Raw genomic sequence first — 12,451 nt, 5'->3', positions numbered from 1 at the left:
TATTACGTTTGATAGTAGTTATATGTATAAATAGACATGGATAATTACTTAGTATCTAATTAGCTCCTAATAGTTGAGTCATTTTTGACTCAGGTTTGATTAATGAATGGATCCTTCATGAATAATTATCATTTATTAAATGCTCCTTCGAATAATTCCGTGTTTGATTAACCTTGTTCCTCTTTGATTTGATTTGATCAACGACAATGCTAAACACGCCTAGAGTCAGGATAATACCAGAGAATGACGCCACCAATGTTTTGCGCCAGGCCTGTTTTTCTCTTTCTCCGGTGGAGCAGAAGAAGCTCAAACCAATAACCCATATCTAAGCCTGTGAAACCCATTTAATTGATTTTGATTTATTATTAATTGTTGACATCAATCTCATTTGATGGGATAAATTTCTCCCTCGTAAAGTCCAATTAATCTCAATACAATGTCGGGAAGATGAATAAGTTATAATATTGTCAATAACATCATTTCAAGCTTATTCACAATTATGGCGTTTTCGTCAAATTGCTTTGTTGGATACGTTCTTTCCTCTCAGATCAACCACAATGTGTCTTGTTTGAAGGGGTAAAATCGGATTGGAACAAGTTCATTCCGGTGTGCCACAGGGTTCCATTTATTGACAAATCTTCTTTAATTATTTTCAACCGACTTACCTGACACTGTCTCACCCCCCCCCCACGATATGCTGATTACACAGTTTTGTATCGTGAAGTTTATACCGACAACGACTCTCATTTGTTGTTAACTGACTTGAGTAACAGGGGCGTAGACAACGGGGGGGATGAGGGGGATGCATCCCCCCCACCTCACAAGGTGGGGGGGATGGCATGTACAATCATCCCCCCCCCAGGTTTTGGGGAATGATATTTGCTTACTTAATAAGTCATAATGATGATAATAATAGTAGTGATAATAATGATAACAATTATAATATTAATAATAATAATAATTATGATGATGATAATAATAATCCTCATCATTATTGTAATTGTGTTTATTGTTATTAGCCGCATTCACACGGTGAAAGCCAATTCAGACGGTAAAAAAAAGAAAATCTTACAAGTATTTTGTGGTTATCTTGTGGTTTGGAAACCACAAGATAACCACAAGATTAAACAGGCGCGGATCTACGGGGGGGGGGGGGGGGGTGGGGTTAGGGGGTTTAAACCCCCCCCCCTTGGGCGGCCCAAAAAACAAACAAACAAAAAAGGGGAAAAAAAGAAGAAAAACAAAAGAAAGAAAAAAGAACGCACGCTGGAGAGAAACCCTTTCAAGTGCAAATATTGTGAGAAGATATTCAACTCATCTGGTAACTTAACCAAACACATGATAACTCTGGATATAACTGTGTATTTAACTGTTACTTGATTTAAAAAGACGTTATCATGCACTGCTTTTTATGGTCTCCATTGTGTTAATAGATGGCAGGAAAACATCACTTACGGGGTTCAAATAAACACCCCCAAAAAAATCGGCTCGCCGCTTCGCGGCTCGTGGACGATGCTCCGCATCGTCATTATTTTGGTCAACCCCCCCCCCCTTAGCAAAAAGCTAGGTCCGCCCCTCAGTCATCCCCCCCAGGTGTACGAACCTGTCTACGCCACTGTTGAGTAATATAATATGTGATGTATGGCATGGTCTTGAAATCATCTAAGTGTAAAGTAATGCACATAACTAGATCCCGTAAATTAATTACTACTGTTTACTCCATTGACGGAAATCCTTTAGATGTAATTAAGTCCTATAAATATCTAGGACTCACTTTTCCGCGAGATCTGAGTTGGAAGAACCATATTCGATGTGTTGTTAACAGATGTTCTTTGCTCTCTGGGTTTATCAGACGTACCGTAAAATCTAGAAACTTAGCTATTCTCACAAAACTCTTTTGTTTATTATGTCGACCTGTGATTGAGTAGGGCATACCAACATGTTCCCTCATCAAAAGAACCATATCGGAGCTATCGAAATTGTTCAAATGCGTTTTAACCGATTCTGTTTCCCTTACGAAGTTGCTAATTCCGTATCTTACACGGAACGCATACAGACTTGTGTACTTATCAATGTCATTTGTAATTAAGTGCTTAGAGAGACTTTATGACATGCCTGAATATATGCTACCAGTCCCAAGTCATAGAAGAACCCATACACTTGTTTTCAATCATGAATTAGCAAGATGCAATAGCTTGATATTTTCTTGTTTTTATATTTTCCCCAGATGTTGGGAGCACCTCTCAGAGGAGGACAGAGACTTGTGTCTTGGTACCAATGTCTTTCCTTTTCCGAATGTGCTCCGAAATTTCATCTTTGAATTGCCTCCCCTTGTAGAAGCAAAATAGTTTGAGTTCACACTTTTTTCTCTATCATGTAGAATAACTCACACTTCGTAATGCGTATGTTGTTTTATTGAGTTCGTATTCAATGTACGTTCTCGCTCTCTATCAAAGTGTTCTATCACATCCTTCTTACTTTTATTCCTATGTCTTTCAATTTTTTCTAGGAATCGATAATAATGATCACAAAGTTTGATAACTTCTAATCATATCGATAATAATGTTCCACAATTTTGATAACTTCCAATCATATTAATAATAATTGTTCGTAATTTTGATAACTTCCATGTATGTTAACAATGATGTTATACTGTGTTGCTAACTTCTAATATTACCGTATCCATATGACTGTATAAACAGACAATTTTCTGCATATAGCATGCATTTGTCATACATGCATAGTTTGAACAGGTCTTTTTCAATCCTTTTTTTTTAAAAATAACCTTACAGTAGTCAATCTACATTTGTATTACCCTATATTAACACACATTTTTCTGTATTTGTATGTATCATATACCAAATTTAGTCTGAATAGATAATTATTGTATTAACAAATAGTATTAGCTTCTGCTCTCCCTCTCATTTGCCTAATATGAGGGTTAATTTTAGTTTCACATTCATGTATAGTATATATCTTATCTTTATGTTTTGTTTTATGTATGCACCAGCCGATGTGGAGAGCCTCTCGGCCGAATTTTTAAATTACTTTAGGTGATCCCCAGGCATTGGCTGGTGCTAAATATTATACTGTTAATGTAATATCATTTTGTCAACCCTGTGATGATTTCTATGTAACGTTATCATCATCCCTAGAAATAAAAATTAAAAAATTAAAATCTTTTACCGTGTTCAAATGTTCTCTAGTATAGTTTCTTTATATTAAAAAAAAAAAAATTAGAAGGAAAACAAAAATCATTTTAGATAATTTCGCACGAATCTATAAATTTGCCTTTAAATTATTGATGGAAAAGTTATAAATGCCCTTAAACTAAATGTAGTATGTTCTGTAGGTGCACTGACGAGAAGAAATTTTGAATGATGTGTGGACATGAACAAATATGTGTATGATAAATTGCAAGCGACAATGAAAAACGCGTGTGGTTTGCTTTGTTATCATTTTTTCTCTTGCAGTGTGTTTCTTCTCGTGTTAACGCACAAAGGATTGCTAGCATTCAAGCAACAAAGGATTCCCACCCAGATGTCTATATTATCGGTTGATTGGGTGTTTTTCACTATTCAACGTGTGAAGATGGGCTCCGTTATTATATTCGTCCCATATATCAGATAGTCTGTAACTCTATTCTGACCAAGGGGCATTTTGCCCCCCGCCCCCCAACTGCCGCGAACTGCCTACTAAAGATCGCGACTTGAAGAACGAAAGTAAATTGTAATGGGTAAAATGGGGAGGGGGGAATTTTTCGATACAGACTCCTGGGCCCCGTCTTACAAAGAGTTACGAATGATCCGAATCCATCGCAAGTCCTCCAATCAATGTCTCCTATCTCTTATGTACATAGTTGCGATTGATATCAACTTTTTATAAGATAGGGCCCGGGTCTCCATACTGTTTTTGTACACATTTTGTAAAGTACCTTTAACAAATGTCTCAAATTTGGTATTTTCCTCATTTGTTTCTTTTTTTATTTAGAAAGTGGTTATAGTAAGTATGTATACGCTGTAAACCTAGCCTATGGCTCCTAGTGCATTATTTTGTTGTATGCACACTGTATTGTTGATTGACACTGGAAGAATCATGATGTGACAGTCCTTTACTCTATCGAATATAGTAGCGAAAGAAAATAAAATGACTTGCTCTATTACCTAGAATTCTACTAAAATGCATCTCTAAAACAATATATCCACAACTGAAAAACTAAATCAGCCCCCTCTATATAAAAAATGATGAATACCGCCCATTAGTTCAAAGGTGCTTTATACGCTGCGCGCGCTGTCTGTGGGAAAGCACAGACTGCATTATATTCACAGACGAACTACTAAAGTGTAAGTGTAGCATTGTAATCACAAGAGTATTGGTGTATACACTTGCATAGAGACTCAGTACTTTTGATCATAGTTATTCGCAATTCTTTCGACTCATAATATTTTTGTTATCAACGTGAGAAATTTGTACAGAACTGCATGCAGTTATAGGATGCACTTGTAGACTCAGGATATTGGTACAATCTCCTTCGTCACTGAATATAGGTTGTGTTCCTATGTCCTTGCATGAACTGACTGTTGACTTCTAGTACACATTAGCTGATCACACTTTTAAGTTTTATCTGACAATATATGCGTACAATAAGCTCGTGGTTATAATAAGCCAAAGATCCGATATTTGTAGAAATGACTGAGAAGGCAGGGAATGAGAAAGCTCCGAGCTCTTTAGAGAACCTGACGTGTCCACTATGTCTTGATATCTTCGACGAAGCAACCATCCTGACTTCATGCGGACACACCTTCTGTCGGAAATGTCTCGAGAACTATGACCTGTCCCACCAGGATCTCGATCACATGATATGTCCTCTCTGCAGGAAGATCACCGAGTTGTCTGTGAACCGTGTCGATGATTTCCTCACCAATGTGACTGTCAACGGACTTGTAGACAATTACCACGCCAAGTGTGGAGGGATGAACGCTGTCCTTGAAATGCGTCCACAATGCACTGCTTGCAAGTTTCATCAAGATGCTGTCTCATTCTGCAGAACGTGTAATAACTACATGTGCACTAATTGCGACTTCGGCCATAAGCAGCTGACATCATTCTTTGAAGGTCATGAGATTGTATCCTTACAGGATATCATCGACGGGAAGGTCAGCATTGGACGCCTGCCTGAGAAGTGCTGCATCCACAAACAAGAGAACAAAGATATGTTTTGTGGGGATTGTAAGGTCCACGTCTGTCTCAAGTGCGTGATAGTCGGTCATCAAAATCACAACATCAAGAATCAGGCTGACTTCGAGCAAGAGTTACGGCTAAAGGTAAATGTGGTTTCATTTGATAAAAATAAAGTAACATACTTGTAAGTTGTACACTTAAGACAAGTACCAGAGCACACGAAGCTGGGGGGGGGGGGAAGGAAGATGATGCCCCTGCAATGGTTCAAATGGGGACAAAATTGATTCCAACCCCTTACCACCGGCCCCTCGTAAGAAAATTGGTTTTAATTCCTTTGCATTTCGATAAGCATTCAAGTACGCTGAAATGTAAATTTTCAGCATGCTAAAATCATTATTTTCCCCACTCGGTCGCTACGTTTCATCGAATATTAATAGACCCTGTGTTTATTATGTTTGTAAACCTTGTCTACAATATATACCGCATAAACACCGCAAGCATGGGAGAAGATATTTCTTTGTATCAAATGGTGGGACAAAATGATACCCCTCTCCCCTGAATATAACATAAATCCTCTAAAATGTACAGTTTAACCATTTTAAAACCTAAATTTGATCAGTAATTGGTCGCTACCCTCCCTTACAAAATATAGACAGAAGTGTAGAAATCATGTCTCCAAGACGTACAACAAGAGAGGGGCATATTATTACCTGCTTCTGGGATGGAGCAATCCACCCCTGGCAAAAAAAGAGTAAAGTAAAACAAATTTAGTGCTCATAACCCCCCCCCCCCCCCCCCGCTTATGCGCCACTATATATTTTCTTACGATATGGGACCCCCTCGCCGCCAGTTGGATCCGCTCGTGGGAAGGGGGTGCTATTTGAAGGTAGTAAACGTAGCTACATTTTATAGCTATTTATTAGTAAACCAAAATAGAGAGGTCCACCCCCCCCCCCACAATGTTGGAACGGTCCAAAGGGGTTCATGGTATCATCATCTCAATTTAAATTCAGTTCAGCTCAGTTCATTATGTCAACCATTTAAAATCAAATATACAAAGCATGTAATATTTGTAAGATTACAAAATAAAAAGTGGAGCACTCAATACTATATTTCTTTCTTCTCTCCCTCTTTTTCTGCTTCTCTCAATCTCTCTGTCTCTTCGTTACCTCCTCTGTGTCGTGGTTTACGATTTATAGGGGTAAAAGTGGCACGTGCCTAGATTAAACATATGTAGATAAATTCGTAGCTACGCCTTTTTTCTGCACTGAAAAACAATATCCATAAAAAAAAAATCATTTAGATAAATCTAAGGAATCAGTAAAAGTTCATTATTTTGTATTTGTGCAAAAGGGCCGTATAGCAATTGCAATTTTTTGTAAATAATGTATTAAATTTTCTATTCTGTTTATATGATATAATTGCTTTAATACAAATGGACTTATTACAAGAGCTAGATTCCCTTTTAAGAAAGCAGAAACAAATGTATTCAGTTCCTCTGTCCTCGTATGATTTATGATAAATTGGAAGGGTGGTCCTGAAACTTCAGGCGCGTGCTAAATCCGTGTTTCATTTTCAAACCATCTCCATGTAATTAGCATACATCTTAGTTAGAAAATGTTCTTTTCACTTCTCCATTTGTTTATGTTTAGGTGAACGACCTTGTCCAGCGATGTGCCGCTAAGAAGACTGAACTGGAGAAGAACATTCAGAATGTTGAAGTACAACGCCATGAAGTATACACTGCCGTGCAGAAACTACTGGACGATGTCAGTCAAGCCTACAGCATCAAGGCCAAAGAGCTTGAAGAAAATCATCAAAATCTCATCGAGCAAATCAATGTACTAAAGCGGAGTTTCAATGAAGACCTCAACGTCTTGAAATCCAACGATCGACATAAGATCAAGAGTATTTATAGTTCAATAACACTGGTATCTAATGACAGAATGGGTTATCTTGAGACGGACAGTCTGTCCGCTCATACCTTACTCTGTGAGGAGCTAGATGCCATGCTGAAGGAGGCTACTAATCACACTTCAGCGACAGCCATTACGAAGAAAGCACAGGAGAAGAGGTTTAAGCCTGCAGACGATACTCGTCTTGAACTCGGGAGCATTTCAGAATCAGCTACTGATCTCACTTCTGCGGCAGCCATTACGATGAAAGCACAGAAGAAGACCTTCAAATCTGCAGATGATACTCTTCTTGACCTCGGGAGCATCTCAGAATCAGATCCCAAGTTACAAGTCATTCAGTGTGTAGATCTACGGGGATGGATGTCTGGTATGACCTTGAACTCTGAGAACAGTGTAGCTATCGGTTATTGTTTGGAGACATATGGTATAGATATCATTGATTCAGCTGGTAAACAGGAGCAGTATGCAGACATGCCAAGTAACATGGTATGCTATGATCTTGTGTTTCAACAAGACAGGTCGTTATGCATAGCGCCGAGTTTCAGAGAAGTACACATATATTCTCCCAATGGATCCAGGAAATCAACCATCCCCATGATAGACAATGGCTTTCTCACACTAAACAGAAGTTTATCAGATGAAATCCTCATCGCTAACAATGAGAAGAAAGTTTATATCTATTCCCCGACGGGATCCACACCCAAACATATTGTTCCAACAAAACACAACGTGACGGGTCAGGTATCTGCCACCAGGTCGGGTTTGGTCGTCACGAGTTCATGTAACACCAATCCAAGCGTGGTGACGGTCTATGACAGGGAAGGGAATGCTGGTAATTCTCTACAAGCTCCAAACGATGTCTACCTGTATGCTGCTGTGGATGAGCAGGACAGGGTGTATGTAGCGAGTGTTGATGGTAAGAATGGTAACGTGGTAATCAGGCTCTATGACATTGATGGTCTGAACCTGAAGGAGAGAGTTCAGTTCAATGTACTTAATCTGACGCTTGATTATGAATGGTGTTACTTGGTTTCCCTCTCTCCAGACACGCTCGCGTTTGCTAGTTACGATAAGTTGTGTTTTATCAAAGTATCACTGTAATCCATCTCACATTCTATATCGTCGGCCTTATGCCAAAAGGGCCTTAACAGCTTTTGGCCATTCCGGGATGATCGCGTATTTTTGTGGTCGTTTTTTTGTTTTTTGAAGTCAATTTCGATAAATGTGTTAAGTATTAAATAAAGTTTTACATGAAATGTGTTCATTTTTTTTTTGATATTCAGAAGTTTTCATGCTATGTGCAAAAACATGTTAAGGTCTTTTTGGCATATGGCTTGAATGTATCTGCCACTAGGTCGGGTTTGATCGTCACGAGTTCATGTGTCACCAGTCCAAGCCTGGTGATGGTCTATGACAGGAAAGGGAAAGCTGGTAAGTCTCTACAAACTTTAGACGATGTCTACCTGTATGCTGCCCTGGATGAGCAAGGCAGTGTGTTGTAGCGAGTGTTGATCTTAGAAACGTGGCAATCAGGCTCTATGACCTTGATGGTCTAAATCTGAAGGAAAGAATTGAGTTCAATGTACTTAATCTGACGCTTAACTGTGCTTGATGTTACTTGGTTTCCCTCTCTCCTCACATGCTCGTGTTAGCTTGTGACAAGAAGTCGTATTTTATTTAAGTATCACTGTAATCCGCCTCACACTCTCTATCACCATTATTGATGGTGTGTATACCTCTCTGTTCCAACTCTTCTCTCATATCGGCTTATAATGTGTCATATTCTATTGTTTGTTATGTGATAACTAACCTAATGAGAAGATGCCTATTCTCTTTCGAGAGATTTTAATTGCCTGAACACCGTTATCATTATCCAATATAATTATAACTTCTTTCTCGTGAAATAGTTCGTAAATTGTGTAATAGTTTATCCTAGATATTTACTGAAAGCCAGTGAAATGATTTCATAATGAATATACAACCTGAAAAATGGTAAGATATTGATTAACTTCTTACTAGTTGTTATTCTCAAATATATTATTTATGTTTGTGCCCATATTTCTTGACTTTAATGAGGATTATTGTACATCTTTAAATGACGAAATAATTGATATTGACATTATAAATAGAACCCCATTGTGAATAAGATTTTCAGCATTCACGGGTTATCTTGTCAAGTTATTGGTACTAATATTTGAATTTTATTATTTCACTCTTCGTATGGATGTTAAATTGAACTTGCCTAATACATCAAATCAAATTTTGGTTTAATTCTTGGAGGACCACGGTTGCTACTTTCCCTGAGAAATTCCTTCGTATTCACTGTGCACCCTGTCTAAAAAGCCATTACATTGAAAGCTCTGGGAACTGAAAATGTGACGGATTAGTTGGCTATGATGTGGAGGAGAACAATATATTAACAATAATTAGACCTAGTTTAACCGTCGGAAGTTCTGTTTCTTGACTTAACATCCAAAGTAATGTATTGTGATATCTTTGTAAACGTTTTCTGCATTTCTGTTATAATTGGTAATGTCACTTTCCATATTTCATGTGAATTCGGCAGTTTTCCTTTTCATGATAATAACCGTTTCAATTAGATTCAGTTTTATTAAATCTTACAGATATTCTGATAACCGCATCCGATGGAAAATGTTGTTACGTTAATTTTTTTGTGAAGAACGAAAGTAAATTCTTATGGGTAAACTGGGGCAACTGTTTCGATACAGAGTTGATATCCAGCGCATTTGTGTACATAAGAGATAGGAGATTGTTAACTTGCGATTAATTGGAGGACTTCGCAACTGTTTATAAGATGGGGCCCAGGGAATCTCTATTGTGTTTTTGTACACAGTTTGTAAAGTACCCTAAGCACATTTCTTAAATTTCGTATAGTGCATTTTTTTTCATTCGTTTCTTTTATAGAATTAGAAAATAGTTATAGTAAGTACATTGTATAAATACACTGTAAAAGGTAGCCTATAACCACATGTACATTTTTGTTGTTGTATGCACACGGTATTGTTGATTGACACTGGAAGAGTCCTTTAATGGTTGATAGAGAAAGAGAAAGAAAGAAGTGGACGGAGATAAAGAAATAATAGTGGAGATAAAGGGGCGTGATAAACAAGTGTAGTTTAATACCGTATTTTACTCTTCCAAATATAGTATAGAAAGCAAATAAAAAGTCTCGCTCTATTATCCAGGATTCTAATAAAGTGGATCTCCAACATGATGTATTCGTTATTAAAAGCCTAAATAAGTCGACCTCTATATAAAAGATAAAAAATGATGAATACCGTCAAGAAGTTCAAAGGTGTTTATGCGCTCTGTCGGAAAACTCAATTATATTCAAAGGATGCACAAACTGCATGATATTGACAGCCGATCAATTCAAGTGCTTAATTATGCGTTGAGTCTTTCTTGCTATGACTACTTCTTATTATCAATATTAAAAGAAATTATAAGAAAATAAGTAAAATAAATACAACTAATAGAGTCTCAAGTTTATGTCGTGTCTTGATTTTGTTTAATCTTTCTTTCTTATCGTCCAATACTAGACTATTTGGTTGGAATTCACAATCATGGTTTCACAATACACCATGATCTAACAACCAATTTACCATAAGGGGCCAAAATGGACAAAATAGAGAACATGAAAAAAGACACAGTTGTAAAAACAACAGCAAACCTTTAACAAAAATGTATAACAAAGAAAAAACAAATATCTTAAGGATTTATTTTTAAGAAAACGAGCTATTTTTCTCTGCACACATTCTTTGGCCTTTTTTCGCCGCCCAGAATAGGTTGGTGGTTGTTTCACGATTAAATCCGATTTGTTTATAAATTAAAGCCTTTTTGTTTTCCACTGCTCCCCCCCCTATCTTGGGCATCTTTCTCTCCCCCCTCTCTCTCTCTCTCTCTCTCCATCTCTCTTTTGCTCTCTTTATTCCACTCTTCCTCTCTTTCCTCCCTCATTTGCCCCGTCCCTCCCCATCCCCTTCTCTTTCCCTCTCTTTCCCTCTCTTTCTCCAACCACCCCTCCCCATCTTTCTCTCTACCTCTCTCTATTTCTCTCCTTCTCTCTCTCTCTCTCTCTCTCTCTCCCTGTTTTCTCCTAGACATTTTAAAATTATCTCCCTCTTCCTCTCATATATTTCTAAAGATTGTGGCAGATTTGTTTTGTTGACCAATATAATTATATAGGCAAGGTTCGCTCAAATTTTGCAAAAGCAGTGGGTGGGACGCAACGAAAATTCCAAGGTTCGTTTCCGGAAGCTGGAGAAGAATTTCACATCGTATATAGATTATAATTTAATGATTTACACATCTATCCAATTTTTCCATCTAGTGTCACAATAACAACCCAGATGTGACACTAATAAACGATGTGCATGGGACTAATTTGGTTTGGTATAATTTGCAAATAGGCCCTATGCGCTTGAAAAAGAAAAGGTAATTCCAAAATCAAAATTTTGACCGACAGTTCGTCTTCTGCTCACATGTATAACTTAATGGAGTGTTTTTAGCCAGATTCTGGCGACAAAAGTGTGTGATTTTCGTACATTATGGATTGTATTGTAATACCGACATGCTTCATGATGCCTCCGTTTTTATATTTATCCCTTTGCTCTTCTTTCCATATTTTTTTTGCTGAATTAGATTCTGAGGCAAATGTGCTCTCGTATTTAGCAGGGACCCTCAATATTTGCTTGGGGACTAAGGTGCTCATTGATATTAGTACATAAACACGAGGTTTAGGTATATAAACACTGTTTGTAGAACATGTATGTTTTACTTTGTTTACTATGTTCACAAAACAGTATGTACCAGTTGATTACCTACTATTTATATTGGATGTTCCACTTACAATTATGTAAAAGGAAACATTTTCAAAATTGTTTAAAATGTTCTATTATGACCAATAAAATCACTTAATACAAAAATAATAAAATCCGGTCTGTACAAATTAGTTACTACTTTAAGGTGTAAAAGGCAGGATTTAAAATCACATTTAATCATCATAACACATTTTCTGTATAAAACTTTTCAATTCATGAATGGGTTTGAAGAGATATATATCTCCAGATACATTTCATATTTTTCATGGGCATTGGGAACACCTAAAGAGGTCGTCAGTTTGGATGATTATCTGACAGCCGTTGGAAATGTGACATCACTCCCTATATCTGAAAGGTTGGAAGCAGCAAGACCAGAACAACAAATCTAAACCGATCAATATTGCGAATTGAGAGCTTAGTGTGAAAAACTGAGGCCCGAATTTACAAAGGAGGTTTGTCGACAAACCTTGGTTTTCGTGCGTCATATGACGCGCTTCGACGCGTTTTTACAAA

General features: G+C 37.4%; 1 protein-coding gene across 1 annotated transcript; it reads left to right on the top strand.

Moving 5' to 3' along the window:
- Window positions 1-4,688: 4,688 nt before the first annotated feature.
- Window positions 4,689-8,599, top strand: LOC100892231 (E3 ubiquitin-protein ligase TRIM71-like). The gene is made up of 3 exons (XM_030977710.1): window positions 4,689-5,324; window positions 6,834-8,116; window positions 8,452-8,599. The coding sequence occupies exons 1-3, from the start codon at window positions 4,689-4,691 to the stop codon at window positions 8,597-8,599; spliced, it is 2,067 nt and encodes a 688-aa protein (XP_030833570.1).
- Window positions 8,600-12,451: the final 3,852 nt, after the last annotated feature.

The sequence above is a fragment of the Strongylocentrotus purpuratus genome, unplaced genomic scaffold, assembly GCF_000002235.5.
Source record: "Strongylocentrotus purpuratus isolate Spur 01 unplaced genomic scaffold, Spur_5.0 spur5_scaffold_1, whole genome shotgun sequence".
NCBI lineage: Eukaryota > Metazoa > Echinodermata > Echinoidea > Camarodonta > Strongylocentrotidae > Strongylocentrotus > Strongylocentrotus purpuratus.
This window is presented reverse-complemented; position numbering and strand designations above follow the sequence as displayed.

Excerpts from the sequence above, each read along its gene's own strand:
- LOC100892231 (XM_030977710.1), top strand. The coding sequence starts at position 4,689 with ATGACTGAGAAGGCAGGGAATGAGAAAGCTCCGAGCTCTTTAGAGAAC. Across the intron at positions 5,325-6,833 it reads AGCAAGAGTTACGGCTAAAG|GTGAACGACCTTGTCCAGCG; the intron begins GTAAATGTGGTT and ends GTTTATGTTTAG. Across the intron at positions 8,117-8,451 it reads CTGACGCTTGATTATGAATG|GTCGGGTTTGATCGTCACGA; the intron begins GTGTTACTTGGT and ends ATCTGCCACTAG.